General features: G+C 35.8%; 2 protein-coding genes across 2 annotated transcripts in view; both read left to right on the top strand.

Annotated features, from left to right (window-relative positions):
- The first annotated feature begins 8270 nt into the window (after nucleotides 1-8270).
- Nucleotides 8271-16190, top strand: LOC129240087 (angiopoietin-2-like). Its single transcript, XM_054875578.1, has 6 exons — nucleotides 8271-8440; nucleotides 12748-12903; nucleotides 12970-13067; nucleotides 13229-14329; nucleotides 15754-15873; nucleotides 15976-16190. Exons 2-5 carry the CDS (start codon nucleotides 12814-12816, stop codon nucleotides 15863-15865), a joined length of 1401 nt encoding a protein of 466 aa, XP_054731553.1. The 5' UTR covers nucleotides 8271-8440; nucleotides 12748-12813; the 3' UTR covers nucleotides 15866-15873; nucleotides 15976-16190.
- The window catches only part of LOC129240088 (angiopoietin-related protein 3-like), a 24040-nt gene continuing 13249 nt past the window's right edge, over nucleotides 13066-23856 (top strand). Inside the window, exon 1 of the mRNA XM_054875586.1 lies at nucleotides 13066-13166. The gene's annotated coding sequence lies outside the window, so the exon portion shown is untranslated. The remainder of the gene's footprint in view (nucleotides 13167-23856) is intronic.

The following is a 23856-nucleotide window of genomic DNA, read 5'->3' as shown; positions in this document are numbered from 1 at the left end:
TTTTATATTCGTAAATATTTTCATTTTTAAATATTTACCGCAATTATGCCAAAAAATAATGCAGAAAAGTGTCGTGAATATCGACAAAAAAAAAATCAATAAATAGCATCACGGAATTCATTCACGAAAATTTAATAAAGTATACACCAGAAGTATCGCGGATACTTAGAAAAGATTACAATAAAGTTCCAATGATTTTAAGTGGCGATTTTAACGTAAATTTTGCATTGGACACAGCGGTTCCTTTAATTGACGTTCTCAATACAACATTCAATTTAAAAATGTGTAACAATCGCACTGAATCGACAGCACGATCAAAAACAACCATTGACGCGGTTTTTCAAAGATATGTTGACAACATCGAAACCAAAGCATTTGTATCATATTTTATCTATCATAAGCCACTCGTATCATTTGTTGAAATTGAAAACATTGAAGATGAATAATAATAAAATGAAGAAAATAAAATATGAACTTTATAGCAATATTATAATGAACCTATAATTATCCCGCCCCTAATGCTGCTTTCGTCTCATTCTCTCTCAGTTTGTTTTACGGAAGGTTTCACTTCTATCGCGTCTAATCGTTAGACTGGTATTTTTTTTTTTTCAAAGAACGGTTTTCGAGATATTCCCAAAAAGCCTGTTTTTGGACAATAGTGCAGTTATTACCTCTCAAAAACAGTGCGCGCCATTTCTTTGAAGTGCATAAATTTCGAAAGGCACACACATATAACTTACATGGCAATATATAATTCGTGTCAATGGAAGTCGTAGTTTTCGCAAAACAGCTGTTGAAAGTTAAAAACAAGGCATTTTTGACGTTTTTTACTAATTATCAAAGTTTATTAACTTTTTTCTGGAACAAAAAAATTTGTTATATCGACATAAGATAGGTTTTCTGAAAGACAATTTTGTCGCCTACATTTTAAGCCTAAGCTTGTCTGAATCGACGAAAAATTGTAGAAGTGTAAACTTAAAAGGAGTAAAAATTAAATTTACACTTTTAAAATATCAAATTTTATAAGAACCAACAAATTTTCATTAACATCAAAATCTTCTCAGAGTGACCTTTTTTAACATTCTTTTGTTTAATAATAAAGTTTTTTTGAATTTATATTTTCGGTAGTTTTAAATTAAAAATAAGAAACAAACACCAACTTAAAAATTTTCACATTTTGATATATAAAGAAGCACCAAATTTATTGCGAAGAGCAAATGGTTGGCAACACTGCACAACTTGGCAAAACTGACGTCACGCACTCTCTGTGGGGCGCAATCTTGTTTCTACCATTCGTGGTATCAAATAAATAATATTCGCAGCAGTTAGCTGTTAAACGAAGTACTAATATGATTAAAAGAAACTACTTGCATACAAGGTGGAGCAATATTAATCATCCAATTTATTTTTGCATAACTTTCTTACTAAATAAAAAAAGAGTTGAGTGTGAAAAATCATTATTTGTACCTATAGGCCCTCGCCTCCTTTGACGAAAAAAAAATTCGATATTTGCCGAATATTTACGTAGATTTAGACATTTTTGTGACGCAACCACTACAGCAAAACTTCAAAATTAGTTTTCAGGCAAAACAAAGCATGAATTGAAATTGTTACACAAACATTTAGTTTGGTTTGAGGAAGCAAAACTGCAAAGCTAGTTGCATATACAAAAACAAACATAAATATAATATAAGCAGATGTACACACGTATATACATGTGCTCAAATTTAGGGGTTGAAATCTTTACAAAACCAGGAACGTTTTTCTCGAAACCACGTTTTTCAAGCTGGTGACACAGATCTAGCCGGTTCTACTGAACCGATTTTGACTAAATAAAATTCAAATGATGTAGAATTGATGTCGTTATCGTAGAAACTACGATAATTTGGAAAAAAAAAAATTTAATCTTTTTTTCGGACCTTTAAAGTAAAAAAAATGGTAAAAAAATGGTTTTCCATATTTGAACGACCGCCATTTTGTCAATTGTCAATTGTCAATGAACAAGAACCTTTTTCCCATTTTGACTTGAGACACCTGTGAGTGCCGGAATCCGTATCGCCAGCGACATATGTACCTTGTTTTGGAAGACAATTTTTTGAGGGCTGACAGCTTTTTCAACGTACATCGTATGGCCAAACAACAATTTTTATTTTTTAACAATGAGACCAGAATTTTCAAATAAAAAAAATATTAAAAAAAAAATCAAATGGAAAATATTTCATTTTACCTAATTGGCAGCTGCTATATGCACATTTTTTCTATCCCACAGACAATTTATTAGGTCTCGAATCCTAATCCCATTTATCAAATTTCTGTCGACAGAGATAAGGTACAGCCAACTCTGTTTTTACACTTGCACAAAAAAAGTTTAAAAAATTCATGCGACATATGATAAATTTCGCGATATGTTCCAAAACTTTAAAAATCGTGCAAGATGAAAAACACTAAATTAGATTTTCACAAAAAGCGGTGCTAAAGAAGTAATAAAGAAATCCATATTGTAAAAACAATTAATTTTTATTACGAAACAAAAAACAAATTAATTTAGTGTGCAGTGGAAACTCAATCCGTAAGTAAAGCACATATGTATAAAAAATCATCGCTACTTGAAGCGTACGCACTTATGACGGACTGGACCAAAAATGCTATCTTCAGTACTTATACTAGGTGAAGTCCAAAATAAACAAGACTGGCGTCATAAAAATGTTTTTGATAGTGCCATTCTTTTAATGAGTTGGTGCGTTGGAAGTAGGGTTGCCACATGGTCTGCAATGAGCTTGATTGTTAAGATTTCTTAGGTCCTGTCACGTGTCAAGATGAAATATAATTTATCCAGTTAATTTTAAAATTAAAAAAATTCAATATTAAAAAATATGTATCATCATTTGTTAAACACCAAACCCAAAAACGAATTCTTATTTTTTGCCCAATATCAATAATTCATTGCAATCGATAACCAAAAAAGTATCAACACTTGTAATTTCCTCCCTAACTCATCATTGACTTATTGCTTGGTTTGCCCATCACTAAAAAATACAACATTAAACAGCTGATTTAAATTAAGCGTAAATTTTTCTGATGTGTATAGTTAACTTAAATTGTTTAATGTTATATTCGTTTAGAATTTAAATGAATATTGTTACAATATATGAGCCTTGTGTCGTTCATTTACCATGGAAAATAACGAAGATGCCGGAACTTCAAAAAAAAAGGAAGGTATACAACACTCTGCGATAGATGGATTTAAGAAACAGAATATTGCAAATGGATTAAAAAAAAGATTATACCGCATTTTGCAAATTTTGCCAAATTGATATTTCTATAAAATATGAAAGAAGTCGAGCATTACGCAAACATGCCCAAGCAAAACGGCATATGAAATTAGCATTGTCTCAAAAATTGTCACTCAGCATGATAAACTTCACTGTTCCGGCAGACTCAAAGGAGGATTCACACATATCCAGAGCTGAACTAATGCGCGTTTTTCACAATGTTGTTCACGGGCTTCGTTATAACAGCCTTGACTGTCAATTAAAACTAAGTTCTTCAATATTTTGCGACAGTAAAATAGCTCATAAAATAAGTTGTGGCCGTACCAGAGCAGCAGCCATAACACGCAACGTATTGGCACCATACGCACGAGAAAAAGTAGCTGAAGCATTACGAGTAAAAGAAAGTTTTTACTTTTCGGTAAGCAGCGACGCATCAAATATTGGAAACGTGAAAACGTATCCATACGCCGTTCAATATTTCGATGCTGAAACAGGAATACATCAGAAAATATATAAAAACAACTGAAAATAACATTAACATTCAGTAAATTGCAGCAAACAGTGCTGATAATGCGGCAGTTAATTACGGTGTTCATAATTCCGTATTTAAAAAACTTAAAGATGTAAACCAGAAAATTATTAAGGCAAATTGCAATTGCCATGTAATAAATAACTGCATCAAAAGTGCATTCAATGCTTTATCGATGCTTTATGTCGACGTAGAAAACATTGTGATTAAAACCTTCAGTGAATTTAGCTCATCAGCTTTTTCAAATGAAAAGTTAAAGGAATGTTTTGAGTTTGCATGTATCGAATACAAGCATCTACTTCGGCATGTTCCCACTCGATGGCTTTTCCTTTTGCCTGCAATTGACCGATTATTACATTCTTGGTCTGCGGTTAAAGGTACTTTTTGCAAAAGGGGAAAAACAACTGCAGAAAAGAAATCTGGAAATTTGTATCATATGGAATGTCAAATACTGAACTAAATAATACGGATGAAGAGTGCATTTGTGAAGGATTATCAGAGGCGCAGTTGTATTTTATTCATAATGTAATGCATGAATTTCAATCAGCTATACTAGCGCTTGAAAATGATTTTTGTACAATAATGGAACTTCACAGCTAAATGAGTAAACTTTTAAATAGTCTTCAAAGCCGAAGAAAGGATTGTTTTTATGGAAGTAGAGTTTTGGTTACTTTTTAAAATATTTCAAACAATGATGTTCAAGCATTCAAATTAGGAGCAAATCAATTTTTAACAAATACTATTTCATACTTGGAGCAACGATATGATTTCGGAGATGAACCTATTTACAAACACATATCAATTTTAAATCGGAAACAATCTCTTTTGTCATGGGATACATTAGCAGAGCTTCCAAAAATTTTACAGATATCAAATTCTATTGATAATGACATGTTATATACAGAATAATGCTGCCTTCGAGAAGTGCTTGATCAATTGCCAAAAGATATTCCGATTGACAAAATATGGTTTTACTTTTTCAAAAAATGTGATAAAAATAACTTGATAAATATATTTAAATTGATCTCATTTATTTTTTCTATTCCAATTAGTAATGCTTTTTGTGAAAGAACTTTTAGTACATTAAACAATTTATATTCTAAAGAAAGGAATAGAATGGCATTTGACCTTATAAAGGCTGAATTGTTGATAAGACAAAACTTTCATGAAAATTGTAAAAATATTCAAAAATTTTTGCTAACGCCTAAAGGAACAGAACTGGTTGCGTCTGTTACTAAAAGTACAAAGTATGTGTGGAAAAATTGATATAGTTAAATGTGAATTAATTATGGGATGTTTATGTTATTTGACGTATATTTAATTGTAATACGTTTTTGTTTTTTTAAGTTTTTGTATAATTTGTTATGTTTTTATTGTTTTTTTTAATAAAATTTAGCAGTGTTTTTGCTCATTTATACGAGTGCGTTATTTTAATTATCAAGATATTTTTTTTGAAATCAAGCTCATTTTAGGTGAGTGTCAAGCTGGCTGGCTTTTGGGATGTGGTAAGCCTAGTTGGAAGTTACATCTCTAGCTGACTTTCAGTGAAAGCTTGGTGACATTCGGTTCAGTAGAAGCGAAGTTATTGCGTTTTAAGTGTCAGGATGTTTGTGTCATCGGTACAAAAATGAGTTTCGAACAAAAGGCTGATATCAAATTTTGTTTTCAAATCGGTAAAACGTTTACCGAAACATTTGAACTGATGAAAAAAGTTTATGGCGATGATTGTCTATCTCGTGCCAGAGTTCATTAGGGGTTTACACGTTTCGGGGATGGTTGCGAGGACATAAATGGCAATGAATATGGTCCCAAACTCAGTAATCACCGAAAACTCCATCGAAATTGTTCGTAAATTTATTAAAAATTAACCGAAATCATCGCTGAAATTCATGAAATCGGAGTTGGATATCTCCAAAACATCGATTTATGGCATTTTAACTGACCATTTGGGATTACGAAAGGTCTGTGCACGTTTCATTCCGCACAAGTTAACTGAGGACCAAAAATTGCTCAGAATTCAACATTCGAAAGACCTCATTAAAGAGGCAAGAAAGGACAAAAACTTCCTTTACAAGATTGTAACTGGTGATGAAAGGTGGTGCTTACAACATGAACCTGAAACTAAGCGTCAAAATGGCGAATGGAAGGCCCCAGGCGAGCCACCATCCAAAAAATCGCGTTTGGAGAAGTCAAAAAGTCGATGCTCATTTGTTTTTACGATTCCAAGAAAACGGGCCAAACCGTCAATGTAATTTACTATCTTGGCGTTTTGAAGTGTTTGCTGCATCGCATTCGTCGAACTCGCCCTGAATATCGCGACGCAGGAACCTGGCGCTTATTGCATGAGAATGCACCATCTCATCGATCCACTCTTTTAACTGATGTTTTGACCAGAAATCGCATTTTAACCATCATTCACTCACCGTATTCGCCTGACATGGCTCCCTGTGACTTCTTTCGGAAAATTGCATTTGGCCATTAAAGGAAAACGTTTTGCGTTCTTAGAGGCCATCCAAAAGGTTTGCACCGATATCCGCAAGGGCATAGAATAGATCAATTCTATGTTTGCAACCAGGGCGTGTTTTTTTTTTCAAACCAAATTAACAACAAAACAATAAAGAAAAGCAAACAAAAAACAAAAACACAAAAATAAATTGTTTATAAAAACAAACAATATTTATATCAAATTTCAGGTGGATTCGCTCACATTGGTTTGAGTTACGAGTCGAGTCGATTTCAAAAATGTGTTTTCGAGAAAAGGCCGGTTTTTTCGGTATTCGGTACGGTATGCATCGGTCTGAGCTCAGGCTGCACTAAAATTCAAAATAAAAATTTTCATATGAGAACGTCATTTTTACGATATTAGGGTATGTATAAAGGCTCCTTTAAAAGTAACGCCTGACGTAGTGAATAATTCGTAGACGGTAACTTTTTTTATGCTATCTTTGATAGTTGTCAAGTAGACAAATGTACAGTTTTATACGATAGAACAACGCGTTAAAATGATTGAAAATTAACATGAAAATGGTCGATCTTTAAGAACAACATTTCGCAAAAATTCGTGATTTTTGGTGGAAATAATCGGCCGAATAATTGGACAATTCAGAGGTTGGTGAAAAAAATTCAAAGAAACTGTTTATTTTCAGAATAGAAAAAGGCAGTTAGACTGGCAGACCACAAACAGGACGTTGTGCTGAGAATATTGTTGCTGTAGCGCAAAATGTTGCTGAACAAACTTCAACATCGAAATTTCGACAACTCAACAATAAGGCAACATTCTTATAAATCGACGGCGACAATTTGGCGGATGTTACCTGTAGACGTAGTCATGGTGGACATTTAAATGATATCATTTTTTACATATAATTTGTTTGATTTTAGCACGACTCCTTCTGCTATTTATGGAGGGTCCTACAGTTTAGAACCGACTCCGAACGACAACTGGCTTGTATGAGGAGCTTCGTACGGAAGAGATACACTCGGACGTTTATCATTGCTTACGTGGGTCGGTTGCTATTACAATCAACTTTTTCTATCATCTCCAAATTCGAACCTGTGCACTTCCGAATGGTAGTCACGCGCAGTTTTATAACCCACTAAACTGTGGCCGTAGCCGAACCGTTTGGTGCGTGATTACCATTCGGAATTCACAGAGAGATCGTTGGTTCGAATCTCGGTGAAAGCAAAATTAATAAAAACATTTTTCTGATAGCGGTCGCCCCTCGGCAGGCAATGGCAAACCTCCGAGTGTATTTCTGCCATGAAAAAGTTCCTCATAAAAATATCTGCCGTTCGGAGTCGGCTTGAAACTGTAGGTCGCTCCATTTGTGGAACAACATCGAGACGCACACCACAAATAGGAGGAGGAGCTCGGCCAAGCAGCTACCAGAAGTGTACGCGCCAATTATTTATTTTTTGTTTTTTAACTGTAGCATAATAAAATGTAAATTTGAAGTGGCTCAAAATTCCCGTTGATTTTTGATCATTTTTTCCCCTGACGGGGTAAACGAATGCACCACATATTTTATATTTATTTGCATAAGTATGTGTGAATATGTATGTATGTGCATCGGTGGCGACTGCATTCAAGTGAGTGCAATCATTTCAGATTAAGAAATAGGCGATAACCTTATAACATTTTCACATGAAGACAAACTGACACAAATCTTCTGAGCTGCGAATCAATACAAACAATTTTTGCATTCAAAAGAGAAAGCTTCACGTAGTACAAACGGTTCTTTTGGGGCGAAGGAACGGGGACGGCATACCCAATAAATAATATATTCCTTCAAGGAGTAGCTTAATAGATGCGAAAACTGCCAGAGAAGATGAGCAAATGAGAGTATTAGAATTAACTGCGCTTGCATCACTCTCTCGCTTTCTCCATCTCCCTTTATCCCTATCTATTAATCAGAATATTTTCGCATATTTATTGCCAAATCAATTATTTCAGCTCAATAAAAGCACAGTTTCATAAAATAAATTGATTTGAACGGTCGAGCGCAATCAATTATCGTTTAAAGCATTGGCTTTAAAATTGATTGGAAAAGAGTAACGAAAAAGTGTAAATTTGAAAGTTCTAAATAAACTTCTCGAATGTTACAGCGAATTTTGAGGCATCAGTAGATTGCGTAGCAAGGTCGGTTTGTGGAAGTAAACTGTTTTTCAGTGTGCAAGTGATTTATAATTTAAGTATGAAATCCACAGCTTAGCTGGCAAACAATTTACAGTTAAACTCTCTTGTAGGCTTGCCATAGCTATTTCAATTGTTCAAGCTCTAAGAAAAAGTTAGTAAAAAAATTAAAACAAAAACGAACTAAAATCAATAATTAAAAATAAATGATAAAAAAATTAAATTCAAAAAATAAACTAAAAACAGAACTAAAACCAAAAATTAAAAAAAAAAATTAAGAAGGAAACATATTAAAACTATTAATAAACTATTAAAACACGTGTTGATTTATTTATTGGCTTCAGTTGGACGGCTTAGAGGCTTTAGAGTAAATGTTTGTTTATATTGGCCAGTATGCCAATAAATGATTTCATAAACTTGTCAAGAATTACAGACAATCGTGGCAAGCGAATGAAATAATAACGCTTAGTGTAGCCCAATGAAACTTGGTATTTCTATGTAGTAGCAGATTAAGCATAAAAAGAGGAATTTTATTCAGACAGTTCGCTTTGGAGTCTTCTGGCTTTCCGATATCATTTCCAAGCCCAAAAACAACATAGAATACAGATATACTAGAGTTGGAAAATAAATTGGGTTTGCCAATTCTCACCAATTAATTAATACACCCTCAGTCAAACATATTTGGTATTGAAAAACACAAAACATTTTTGTCGAACGTGGGAGTCGCCTTTGTTACATTTTTCGTCATGTCTGCGGCATTTATAGTAGAGAATGAGGGATTGATGTTTTTGCCTCGATCACAAAATTTTTGTTTGTTACAAAAGATCGTTGACCCCAAGTATCCCGTTCCAGTACTTGCCTAAGAGATCCTCGACACTTTTAAAAATTAAAAAAAAAAAAAATAAAAGAAAAATCAAATATAAATTTTTTTTAATTAAAGTTCTAATGGATCAATTGAATCAATGGAACGATGAGCTGTATGAGCTTTACGACGACATAGACATAGCGCAGCGAATAAAGATCCAGCGGCTACGTTGGCGGGGTCATGTCGTCCGAATGGATACAAACGCTCCGGCTTTGAAAGTATTCGATGCGACACCAGCTGGTGGTAGTAGAGGAAGAGGAAGGCCTCCTCTGCGTTGGAAAGATCAGGTGGAGAAGGACTTGGCTTCACTTGGTGTGTCCAATTGGCGCCGGTTAGCACGAGAAAGAAACGACTGGCGCGCTTTGTTAAACTCGGCCAAAATCGCGTAAGCGGTTATCGCGCCAATTAAGAAGAAGAAGAAGAATGGATCAATTTTTAGTGCGATTGGCTGTACTTCTGCCGGTGCTCGCGCTTAAATAACATGTGGTCCATGCATTGCCGGTTACCACCACGCAGACTCACGAACTGCATGAACAAAACACTCATCGTTTCGATATTGGCAACGTGATGATGTGAAAATAATTAAATTTAGCAAAGAAACTGAATCAACTGAAGGTTTTCCTTATGCCAACTTGGCAATTTGATAATTTATTTTGCAAAGGTAGGTCTTCCTGTTAGTCTTAACAGAAGAACTGATAGTAATGCGAACATTTGACGAATGGATCCCATTGCTCTCTGCGTGCTGCTACAATATTTGTACAGCCATCTAAATGTATTAGCGGATCTGAGTCCATCGTAAGCAAAATATCCTCGGGGTAGCAAAAGCGTTGAAACAAAAGTTGAACGACTTCAGGCAACTGACAAATCCACGATATATATTTGAGAACGTACCGACTTCCAGACTAATTCCAAGCATTGATTTTACAGGAAAAACGAATGCCATAGAGAGAAAAGAGAAGAGAGAATAGAAATCTAACATACTCTTAGACCCCATCACAAATGTCGAAGATATGCAACTTAACAAAAATTAACTTATTTTTCGTGAGCTTTAATTAACTTAAGTACTAGAATGCAGATTTTCCATTGAAAGTAAATGAAGATTGACTACATAAATGATCCTGTGAAGTTTGCACCGAAGCTTGCACCTCTGCCTTCACTGATAGTTCCTAGATGGAATCGGGAGTCGGAGCAGGGGTTTTATTTAAATCAGCCAATTTATCTATCTCCTTTAAACTGCCGAATACTGCTAGTGTTTTTCAAGCAGAAGTCTTTGCGATCCTACAGGCATGCAAAATGCTTAGAGAACGCGGGAGCGAGGGAGATATTAACATTTTCTCCGATAGTCAAGCCGCGATTAAGGCTCTAACGACGCCAAAGTGCAGAACGAAATTAGTAAACTACTGTAAGGAGGAGATCACATCTCTTGGGTGTGCTGGTAACATTTCTCTGATCTGGGTTCCAGGACATGGGAACATAGAGGGAAATGAAATTGCTGATAAGCTTTCGAGGAAGGGGACTGAATTGACCTCAGAGACCTCCTACCCGGTCATCGGTATCCCCCTGACAGTTGTTAAAGGGAAACTGCACAAATTTTTCTCAGGAAAGCGCAGAAACGATGGAGTTCCAGTTCTTCATGTGCAATTTCGAGAACAATTTGGCCCCAATACGATACGACTCAGAAAGTCCTTTGGACTCCTCGCCATTCAATTTCCAAACTCGTAACTGTATTTACCGATCACTGGACGATCGGCACACAAGCGGAAAAGCTATGGTTAGCATTTAACCCCCATTGCCGAAGCTGTGGCGCCCTTTCAGAGAAAGAGACCGTTGAGTAATGTTTCCGTTTCTCTGGAAATGTCCGGGTTTGGCAGGCAGTCGATTAAGTTCACTGGTTCCTCCTTTCTTCGACAGCCTGGGACAGTGCGCCAACCTAAATCCCATCAATCTTCTCTCAATCATCGTTGTATCAACAGCGCTGGCTGGCTGTAGATATCTGCCTATCGGAAATCTCATAATGGTATCAAAACGGCGCTTCAGTGCTACTTGGGGAGTGCCAGACTGGCACTTGAACCATTTCACCTACTTGCCGATCTACTAGAATGCTAGAATACCCGAAGCCAATGAACTTTGGAAAAAATTGTCTTCTTTATATCATACTTTAAGATCCGACTGTAAATGTCGAGGGTATAAAGAAAAACTTAAAATCCGAAAAAAAGAAACATGTTCGACATGATTGTTCAGGGGTGTACTTTTTTCCGCTTTTTGTAAAGCACGAAGAATTGCAGCCGTATATTGAAAGTGCACGAAATTATCAGCCAAATATATAATACAATATTTTTTAGGGCAAGCATACTCTTCTGTCGAAGTAACACTGATTTCATAATTCTTTCTATTGTAGCTTGGTAGTGACAAAAATATACTTTTAAGAGACTATATACATACATTGTGTAAAATAAGTACCCGGAATTTATAATTTAAACTCTCCCGGGAATACCTGACACTTCAAATTTGGTTTTTTCATGTTGGTACACATGTCCTTGAATGCACAAGCCTTATTAGAACGGGATCTATTACTTAGTGTGTTTTATTCTGCAGTCAATGCGAGTTGATCTTTTGTTTACTTGGCGAATTTTACTCAATTTTTTGCAAAAAGAGCATCGGAAGGAGGTCTCTGAAAACATGGTTTCCCGAGCTAATACGGACCCTACGTTCATGAAACGCATAATAACTGGTGATGAGACATGGGTCTACTAGTACGATATGCAAACCAGTCAGCAATCGTCTGAATGTTGCTTCGAGAACGAGCCGTATCCAAAAAAAACCACGCCAAAGCCGGTCAAAAGTGAAGGTTATCCTCACGGTTTTCTTTGATTACCAAGGCGTGGTGCACTCTGAGTTCCTTCCAGAGGGCCAAACGGTTAATAAGGAATATTATTTATCCATTTTAAGGCGTATACGTGAGGCCATTCGCCGTAAACGGCCCGAATTGTGGAAGGACAATTCGTGGATTCTGCACGACGACAACGCGCCATCGCACCGAGCCTTGATTGTACGCGAATACAAGACCAAAAACTTAATAAATACTATCGAACAGCCACCGTATTCGCCAGATCTCGCACCCTGTGACTTTTTTCTCTTCCCAAAACTAAAATTGCCACTTCGGGGAAGGCGTTTTGAGTCGATTGAAGACATTAAAAAAAATTCGCTAAAGGAGCTGAAGGCCATCCCGGCGCCGGCCTACCAGCGGGCCATGGATGACTGGGTTGTTCGTTGGAATATTTGTATCGGCTCAAAAGGAGCCTATTTTGAAGGCGATCCAACAAATAATGATGAATAAAATAAAAAAATGTGTTTTTTTTTTTAATTCCGGGTACTTATTTTACACAATGTATTTTATTAATCACCTTCTCTGTTATATCTTGATAAAATTCTTCATCCCTTTATACAGAAGTAGATTTTCAATAGATGTTTGTGGAGACAAATTTAACTTCGACTACAAAGCTTTTCAGTTAACATGACTTTGAGATCCGTTTATTTCGTGCATATATTAATATCCGCACTTATATTGACTGATATTGGAATCTCAGCGATCGAAGAAGGCGATGTAAGATATAAGAGACAAATGTCGCCGTTATCATACATTTTTAGTAATTTATATTTTTATTTTCAGTCCTTCACATTACTCTTTGGAAGCGAGAGATTATTGGAAAATTTACTCCATGAAGTCACCAGTATTAAAAACAGTCTTATCGCGGAAAGCCAACGAAGGTGATAGAAGCAGCTACGGGAACGTTTCATAATTTTCCAAATTCTTTACAAAACGTTGCGTCACTCATACTTTCCTTAACAAATAGAACCATGATTTCAGTAAAGTTATATTATGATTAGTAAAACAAAATTTGCCTTCAAATTATTTCATTTGTTCTTAGTCTCAACACCCTACTTGAGGAAAATCGGAATATTCGAAACATTGTCATCACAATTGAACGTGATCTCAGGAGACAAAATCAGGAAACGAGGATGAGAATGGAAAAATTTATTAGCGAGGAACTGGAAACTCATAAAATAAGACAGCAAGGGATTGACCTAGAAACAATCGAACACGCAATGAAGTCACAACAGGATTGGTTTACTAAAGAAATACAACTGTTTGAGGCGAAGTTACTGGACAAAATACAAGACAACCAGCAACTTCGGAATGCTCAACAGAACATGAATGAAAAGACACAGTACGAAAAACTTGAGACACAAATAAAAGAATTTGCTGAGCAATTGAAACAAACGACTACCAGTTTCGAACAAGCACACAACGAAATAAAACATTCCTTTAACCAATCGAATGAGATATTGACGGAACTTAAAAATTATCCAACACAGTTTCCAAAATGTTCATCAAAGACAGAAAATCCAGATGACTTTTCATATCAAGCCTTTTTGCCAAACGCTACTGCCGAAGTAGTAATAGTCAACTCAAAGCCGTTAGGTAAGCGTTCAGCTTCCTGCGATGAAGCAATCAATTCCAATACAGTGGAAAAAAACGGTGGTGTTTACGCTTTAGAAATAACTGAACGCAACCTAACTATGCCGGCCTATTGTTTACCTGATCCAAATAAAGGTAAAGCTTGGCTTGTCATACAACGTCGTATCGATGAAACGTTATCATTCGATCTAGGACGGGATGAGTACAAGAATGGTTTCGGTAATTTAAATGGTAACTTCTTTATTGGTCTTGAAGCTATACACAAAATGATGCTACCAAATAAAAATACCGAATTATGGATACAATTGGGTATAAGCACTGGAGAAAGTCCATATGAATTCTATAAGGATTTTGTTATATCCAGTGAAAACAAGATGTATAAGTTGATGTCTGTGCACGGAGCAGAAGGTACGGCAGGGGACGAACTTACATCTCTCACAGGTGAAGCATTCATAACAAGGGATATTGACACTTTGCCTAGGCAAAATTGCGCTAAGCGACTAAAAAGTGGTTGGTGGTATCCACACGATAGCATTTTATGCGGTACTGGGTAAGAAAAGTGTAAATTTTGTGTATATACAGGGTGCGTACGGTATTTGAGGGCAACTTGAGAATAAAACTAATTCGCGATTATTTTGAGCAAAAATTTAATGAAACCACACGAATGAAGGCACATGCATAAGAGCTAGGCTAATCTGGCCGCAAAGAAAAAAGACAAACGACAATCTCAAGAGAGGATTTCTCGAAGGTCGTGGCTTGTATAACCGGCCATTGGCTATTTGGCAAGCATTCCGCGAGACTAGAAGTTTTCAATGGTATCAAAGGGAACCTATAAGGTCTAAGTGAGTCGGTCGTACAAACCGACTACCACCATAACTTTTCCTAACTTCACGATTTTTTTACAAGATATTAAACTATTACATATCCATAAAATCAATCAATAACCTCCTCAATCCCGGTTCGGAACCGACTACATGCCCGAATCAAATGCTCCTTATTCATATTGACCATAACGGTCTGCATCCTTCAGAGAAGAAATGGTGTTAAGAGGATGCTTGTTGGACTGACACCCCACAGAACCTTGTGTCACCAATGCGTTGTGTTAGGGAGCAAAGCCTTGTTGAAAGATTTATCGACTTTCACTGCGTACACTATCAATCGAGGCTTTCACTACTGTCTCTGGAACCTCTATATACTCTGCAGCAGAGTTAATTCGAAATCCTTGAGTAAGGAAGAAGTGTGTTGACAATGGCATATTCTTTGTTACTCACAGCACCTAAAACCATAACAGTGGTTGGAAATTTCGTGTGCATGACAACTGGTACCTCTGCGGGTTGGTACCTTTATCAGATAGACACATAGCCATTGGTTGGTCTTTTGCGCTTGGTAAAAAAAATGTTCCATCAGAAAAAATCCATGACATCTCAAACGCTTCCGGGTGTTTCATTTTGTTTAGAAACCGTTTTAATCAGATAACTCGCTGTTTTCGTCTTTGCTCAGACATAAACTGTCTTCTGCGCAAAACTTAGAATTTATACCGGAGATCTTCATGGACAACTCGACGGATAAGACCCTCACAAACATTGAGCTCGCTCGCAGGGGCCCTAGCTGATTTTGAGAGGTCCTCGTCAATAATCGCTCGCACGTGTTGAATAAATTCTGCAGATCGGACGGTGTCAGAATTTTCCTCATGTTTTTTGCATTTGGCAACAGATTTTCAATTCACGCGAACCTTATGGACGAATGAAAGATTTATAATTCAGGGATTTCTAATATAGTAACGACAACTGCATGTCTCTTCATTTCTTGAGTTAAGTTGTAGTCCTTCATGTCTTATATGAAAGAGAGCCAAAAGAAAACTAATGGCCTCGGGAAGTTATAGCCACATATATGCATGCCATCAACTACCGTAAGCACCCATTACGAGTACTTAGATTATATTACATACGTGCTATATTTTTTACACACTAATAGAAACTTGAATCGTAACTTCGAAGACATCACTTGGGGTGATTGGAACCATATAATTTATACGCATATGGCAATAAGACACACTGATAAGCCCATGAAAGTAGTGATACAGTAAAATGCTAAGTAAGTATGTATTTTCTGGTCTCTATGTATTGTAAAATGATCATAACTGGATTTAGAATACCTAAAAACAATGGGACTGATGAGCTACAAATACATCTACAGGCAAAAATTTACCTGACACATCCGGCATGCAATGGAAAGTGCTTGGCACATATTTTTGGAGTTTAACAACACGGAGAGCAAAACAAGAATATAGCATAAATAAGTAAATGCATACATATACACATATATATCTACATACATACAAGGTGGCACAAAATTAATCATCCAAATGTGTTTTTGAATAACTTTAATACTAAATAAATAACAAAAATTGATTTTGAGTGATGGAAATCTTGATATGGACCTGTGCCTTTCTAATTCACAAGTGCCAAATATGATTGGCTGATGATATAATCGGGCCATTGGTAAAAATTATAAATCATCCGATAGGGTATATTGTACACATATGGTCATTAAAATAGGTACACTGCCTTTGCTCATAGAATTTTTTGTGCCGCTCGGAAAAATGTAAAGCTATTATTGAAATTTCGCTCTTTTTTACAAATGGCATCACTGATTGCACTAGTTTACACCAAAAATGGTCCTCGACCAAAATGCGTTTTTTAAACTAATTTGAGGTCGCTGAAACCACAAATGAATTTTATTTTTGTTTTTTTTTTTCAAAGAACGGTTTCCGAGATATTCCCAAAAAGCCTGTTTTTGGACAATAGTGCAGTTATTACCTCTCAAAAACAGTGCGCGCCATTTCTTTGAAGTGCATAAATTTCGAAAGGCACACACATATAACTTACATGGCAATATATAATTCGTGTCAATGGAAGTCGTAGTTTTCGCAAAACAGCTGTTGAAAGTTAAAAACAAGGCATTTTTGATGTTTTTTACTACATTATCAAAGTTTATTAACTTTTTTCTGGAACAAAAAAATTTTTTATATCGACATAAGATAGGTTTTCTGAAAGACAATTTTGTCGCCTACATTTTAAGCCTAAGTTTGTCTGAATCGACGAAAAATTGTAGAAGTGTAACCTTAAAAGGAGTAAAAAATTAAATTTACACTTTTAAAATATCAAATTTTATAAGAACCAACAAATTTTCATTAACATTAAAATATTCTCAGAGTGACCCTTTTTAACATTCTTTTGTTCAATAATAAAGTTTTTTTGAATTTATAGTTTCGGTAGTTTTAAATTAAAAATAAGAAACAAACACCAACTTAAAAATTTTCACATTTTGATATATAAGGAAGCACCAAATTTATTGCGAAGAGCAAATGGTTGGCAACACTGCACAACTTGGCAAAACTGACGTCACGCACTCTCTGTGGGGCGCAATCTTGTTTCTACCACTCTTGGTATCAAATAAATAATATTCGCAGCAGTTAGCTGTTAAACGAAGTACTAATATGATTAAAAGAAACTACTTGCATACAAGGTGGAGCAATATTAATCATCCAATTTATTTTTGCATAACTTTCTTACTAAATAAAAAAAGAGTTGAGTGTGAAAAATCATTATTTGTGCGTTTAGGCCCTCGCCTCATTTGACAAAAAAAAAATCGTTTTTTTTTATACTGCAAAACTAGTTGCCATGTACAAAAACAAACATAAATATAAGCTCATGTGCACATATTTAGGGGTGGAAATCTTGACAAAACCAGTTATTCGAATTCAAGAAGGAACGCTTTTCTCGAAACCACGTTTTTCTAGCTGGGGACACAGATCTAGCCGGTTGTACTGAACCGATTTTGACTAAATAAAATTCAAATGATGTAGAATTGATGTCGTTATAGTAGAAACTACGATCATTTGGAAAAAAAAAATTTATTCTTTTTTTCGGACCTTTAAAGTAAAAAAAATGGTCAAAAAATGGTTTTCCATCTTTGAACGTCCGCCATTTTGTCAATTTTTGTTTTATTTTTATTTGTAAAAATCATAGTTCACACGATAACAACATTCATATGAACAAGAACATTTTTGACTTGAGACACCTGCGAGTGCCGGAATCCGTATCACCAGCGATATACCTTGTTTTGGAAGACCATTTTTTGAGGGCTGATAACTTTTTGAACATACATCGTATGGCCAAACAACAATTTTTATTTTTTAACAATGGATCAAGAAATACTATACTCAAAACAAAAATAAAAAATCCTTTTTCGTTTCCGCTTTACACGATTTTAAAGAAACACCAAAAAAACACCATTTCAAATGAGGCGGGGGCCTTCAGTGTAAGATTTAGAACAATAAACATTTTTTTATACTCTATGTACAAGGAGGCGCAATATTTATCATCCAATTTATTTTTGAATAAATTTCTTACTAAACAAAAAAAAAATTTGTGTGTGAGAGATCATTATTTGTGCCTTTACGCGCGCTACATTGCCTCAGCTCGCTGAATAAATCTCACTTCACTTCAAAGGTTTCATAATAAAACAGTCCTAAAGTTTTATTATGAAACCTTTGAAGTGAAGTGAGATTTATTCAGCGAGCTGAGGCAATGTAATTTTTTTATTAAAAACCCTCTACATAAAAATTAAAAATAAAAGAAACAAACGAACGAGTTATTGAGATTTAAATTGCTTACCAATAAAACGAAGTATGGGGAATGTTTAAATAAAACAAAACAGAGTTAAATTTTAGGCAAATTTATTTTATCTCCTTCAAAATGTGACTCGTCTGAAGCAGTACACATGTGCCAACGTTTAGCCCAGTCCTCCATGCACCCCTGGTAGGCCGTCGCAGGGATGGCCTTCAGCTCCTTCGTCGCATTCTCTTTGATCTCTTCTATCGACTGAAATCTCCTACCACGAAGTGGTAACTTTAACTTGGGAAACAAAAAGAAGTCGCACGGGACCATACAAGGTGAATAGTCCAGCACAATTTGGGCTCGGTGCGATGGCGCGTTATCATCATGCAAAATCCAAGAATTATTTGCCCACATTTCCGATCGGCCACGCAGACACTAATGATCCGATGGCGCTAAAAAGTGACAGATGTGTGTCTTGCAGTCCTACCAACATACAAAAAAAATAGGGCCCTGTTGCCATGTGGGCGGTGCGTTTAAACTAAACATTCCCAGTACTTTCTGATAATAGGGTATAGCAAATAAATATGAATTTTTTACGTGTTTCAATTCACTTTTCTGCTTCGTCCTTCTTTCTTATTTCTTTTCTGCATTCTTGCCTGCATTTTCTATTTTAAGTTCATTTTTATTCGTATTGATTTTTGTTATTTTAATTCAATTGACAAGACAAACAACAACATTGTCTCTCTGCTGGTGATTTAGTTGACGCTCGCAAATCTTATTTCTTACCACTACTTTTTCTACTGATAGCTGTTCCAGTTCTTTGCAAATGATTTTTTCTTCCAATTTTATGCATTCTTACATTGTGTTTCTTTGTGTTACTACACACACACACACACACACTCATACATACCACACATACGTAAACGCCACATTCACGCGCCAAAAGTGGGTCAGCGCCAATGCAAAATTACACAAGTGACGACACAGTTGCAAATACATACATACGCTTAGCTGTATTTACGCACTTACGTGTGCACGTACAGACGTCAAAAGGGCGACTACACGTGAGTAATGACTTTGAATGCAATTAAGTAGACAATATGAAAAAAAAAATTAAAATAGTTATGGAGATATGATATTAATACTTGCTTACATATATGCAATATGTATATTTATATGTGCATATAGAGTATATAAGAGATAAGAAGATAAGATACTAATTGGAAAGTGTAATTGAATAAAAAAATTACCATAGGCTTATATTATATGTTTGTATGAGTTCCAAGTGTGTAAATAAATGTCGATGAAATGTGAAAATGCGGAAGTACATAAATGCATATGTAGATATGTATGTACTATATGTTAGTGCACTTAGATCGAGTATGTCATTCAAGTAGAAGTAGTATTTACAGTATCGATGCATGCGAAAATGTTGGCAACGGTTTTGAAGCACTTGAGAGACAAGTGGATGGCAAATAAACACCTTTTACCGGTATATACCTATGAAACCGGAATTTTCAAATACAAAAAATATTAAAAAAAAAAAAAATCAAATGGAAAATATTTCATTTTACCTAATTGCCAGCTGCTATATGCACATTTTTTCTATCCCACAGACAATTTATTAGGTCTCGAATCCTAATCCCATTTATCAAATTTCTGTCGACAGAGATAAGGTACAGCCAACTCTGTTTTTACACTTGCATAAAAACAGTGTAAAAAATTCATGCGACATATGATAAATTTCGCGATATGTGCCACAACTTTAAAAATCGTGCACAACTAAAGAAATCCATATTATAAAAACAATTAATTTTTATTACGAAACAAAAAAACAAATTAATTTAGTGTGCAGTGGAAACTCAATCCGTAAGTAAAACACATACAGTGTGGGAAAAAATAATAGAAACGATGTGAATTTTTCTTTCTTTTGGCTATATTTCTTTCAAAATAATTTTTTCTGTTGAAGTTCATATCTTTTTATAAAGAAACAGTTTTATATATAAAAATAGAGGTACTCAACTCCTGCTACATTTTTGTAAAAAAGAAATCAAATTATTGTCCTTGGAAAAAATAATAGAAAAGACGTGCTTAAAGCTAATAAACATAAGTATTTTTCTTTAAGATAATTACACAAAACTTTTAAAATTGTAAACAAATTAATATTTGGTTGTTGCACCCTGGGCTTTAATGACTGCGGTGCAACGTCGGCTCATTCAGTCCACTAACTTGGCACAAACTGATGGGTTTATACTAAACCATTCTGCTTGGACTTTTTCCCACAAATCTGCTTTATTTTATGCCTTATAGGCGGCAATTCTCTTCTTCAGAACAGTCACCGACTAACATTCGTTGCGTACGGTCACTATCTCTTCCGCTGTGTAGTAGTGTACTCTCTTTGCATTCATATTCGTTTACCTACGTAAACACATTAATAAATTCACTTAAATTGCCCGTGTACAGTTGCTTACGCGAGTGATAACCGAGGGTTTAGTGTTATTATATAGGTGTGAAACAATGCCCCTTGGGGCATCCCCACCTAGGGAAAATAGGTTCACCCTACTTTCCCCTGGTGTTCATAGCAAGCGTAAAAAACCCAACAAAACGCGAGAATCATACCCCGAACTACCTCCAATTGTTTTTGCGAAAACAGACGACCCTAAATTTATTGTGATAAAATCAAGTGAAGAAACAAAACCAATATCCAATTATTCCTGCTTTGCAGTGCACAAAGCTATATTAGCTATCAGCAAGGACATAATTTCCATTTCTGAGTTGCGTAATGGAAGCCTCTTAGTGCTTACTAAAAATAAAAAAATCGCTGAGAAATTCATATCTTCAAAACTTCTTCCCGGTATATGTTTAATTAATGAAACTTATCAAACAAATCTAAACTGTGTAAAAGGCACCATATTTGCCCCTTTCCTAAACAACCTAACCGATTCAGAAATCGTTGATGGCTTAAAAATGCATGGCGTGATCGCTGCATACAAGTTCCAAAAGAAATCACAAGACACTCTAATTCCAACTGGCGCAATACTTCTATCATTCGACAGCTACTCTCTGCCAGAAAAAATCGACGTCGCCTGGAGGAAAGTTTCTGTTCGTCCATATTATCCAAACCCAATGCGATGTAAGTCATGCCAATTACTTGGTCATACTTTAAAATACTGCAAAAATCCTTCCACCTGCGCCATATGCAGCCTACCACCCCATGTAGGGTCCGAATGTTCTAGAACAATGTGCGCAAACTGCGCTGGCGACCACCCATCATTTGCAAGCAACTGCCCAAAGTTCGTACAAGCTAAAGAAATACTAAAAATTAAAACAATAAATAAATGCAGTATGCGCGAAGCAGCAAAAAAATATAATGCCTCCACCACCTCTAAACCCTCCGCCACAACATTCTCTCAAATCATCGCAAGCACTTCTTCTTCTGCAAAAAGCACAATCATGCAAAGCAAAGAATTGACAACTACCAATAATTCGACAACAACCCAGTCTTCTCTTGCCACCGCCTCCACTAATTCCTCCTATCCCACATATTCTCAAATAACCGCAAACACAACTCCCTCAACCAAAAATTCAATTATACAAACACCTAAAGAATCGATAGCAACACAAAATTCAATATCATCCCATTCCTCTACTTCTATAGCTTCTACTACCTCTTTCATTCCCTTAACACACCCTCCTCTAAAAATCAGCTTCTCAGCTGACTCTATCGCAAAAACAAGTACAAAGAACGATAATCCCCCTTTGCATTCATTTCCTAATTCGAACAATATAAATTCAACAGTTTTCAACATTCTTAATACGAGTACTAAACCAATTTATACTAACAACTATGATTCCGTTTCTCAGACACAGCTCACCTCAGATTGTGATGACGAAATGTCTACTGTCTCAGTTCTCAACTAAAACAAATGACATTTCACCACGTGTCAGCTCAGATTAACCTTCTCAGATGACTCGCTCAGCTCTGCCTCGCAGAACTTTGATACGTAGTCAAACAAATATCAATCGTATCAAATGTATCTTCCATAGCGCTAGAAGTTGACTTGCCTAAAAAAATTGGTATTGTCGGCCTATATATCCACCCTACACAACGTATTGTTTCGAGTGATATCTTAGGAATCATAAAACAACTTCCTTCTGATTTAATTATGGGCGGGGATTTCAATGCTTGGAGTACAATTTGGGGTTCCGCGTATACCAACTCAAGAGGCGAATGTATCGAAGATGTTTTAATGTCCTCAAACCTTATATGTCTAAATGACGGGTCTGCAACACACTTCTCCACCCGGAATTCCTTCACTACTGTCGATCTAACTTTCTGTTCTGCTTCGATTGCACCACTATGCTCATGGCAAGTCTCTAACTCTCTTCACGGTAGCGATCATTATCCGATCACCATTCAACTAAATGCCCAAACCCAATCCACATTTAAGTCAAACGCTAAGTTTATTCTAGAATCAGCCGATTGGGCGAAATTTAGCACTAAATGTATTAATTTGTGTGAAACTTTACTTGCTTCCAGCAACGTCAACCAAGAAGCAGCCAATATTTCAAAAATTATTCGAACAGCAGCACATCACGCTATACCACAAACTTCACCAAAAAGTAGTAAGAAAAGGATTCCTTTGTGGAACTCTCATTTATCCCAACTTCGTGAAAACAAACAGAATAAATGGCACGAATACAAACGCTTTCGCACTATTTCAAACTTGGTAAGCTACAAAAAGGCAAATGCTCTTTTTAAGCGCGCCGCCAAAAATGCCAAGCGTAAGAAGTTCGAAGAGTTAACGGCTAGCATAAATCCTAACACTAAGCCCCGAAAAATATGGCATGATATTAAAATGCTCACTGGTTCAGGTAAGCAAACTACTTTCGCCCACATTAACTCCACAAATGGCGTTATCAGTTCTCCACTCGAAATAGCCAATTATTTTGCCTCCTTCTACGCTTCTAACTCAAACGACGCCAGCTTTTCAAGCAACTTTTGCTCGGCAAAATACAACTGACTAAACGACCAAGCAAACATTATAAACAATTTATCACCTGCTGCCAGGACAATTGAATCGAAAATCACTATTAATGAATTGGAGTTCGCGCTCTCTACCGTGAAAGGTAAAACTCCTGGGCTTGATCGAATCTCTTATCCTATGATTCAAAATTTACCCAGTTGCATGAAATGCAGACTAACTAATCTGTATAACCAAATCCTAAATCACGGCTTTTACCCTCAAGCGTGGAAAACTTCCTATATCGTACCAATTTTGAAACCCAATAAACCTCCCACTTCTGTTGAAAGCTATAGGCCCATCTCTCTGTTATCATGCCTGGGTAAACTAATGGAAAAACTGGTTGCAAATAGATTGATGTGGTATATTAAGAACAACAAAGTTATTAGTTCTAACCAGGTAGCATATAAAAAAGGCAGTGGCACAATTGA

Source organism: Anastrepha obliqua, chromosome 3, assembly GCF_027943255.1.
Source record: "Anastrepha obliqua isolate idAnaObli1 chromosome 3, idAnaObli1_1.0, whole genome shotgun sequence".
Lineage (NCBI taxonomy): Eukaryota > Metazoa > Arthropoda > Insecta > Diptera > Tephritidae > Anastrepha > Anastrepha obliqua.
This window is presented reverse-complemented; position numbering and strand designations above follow the sequence as displayed.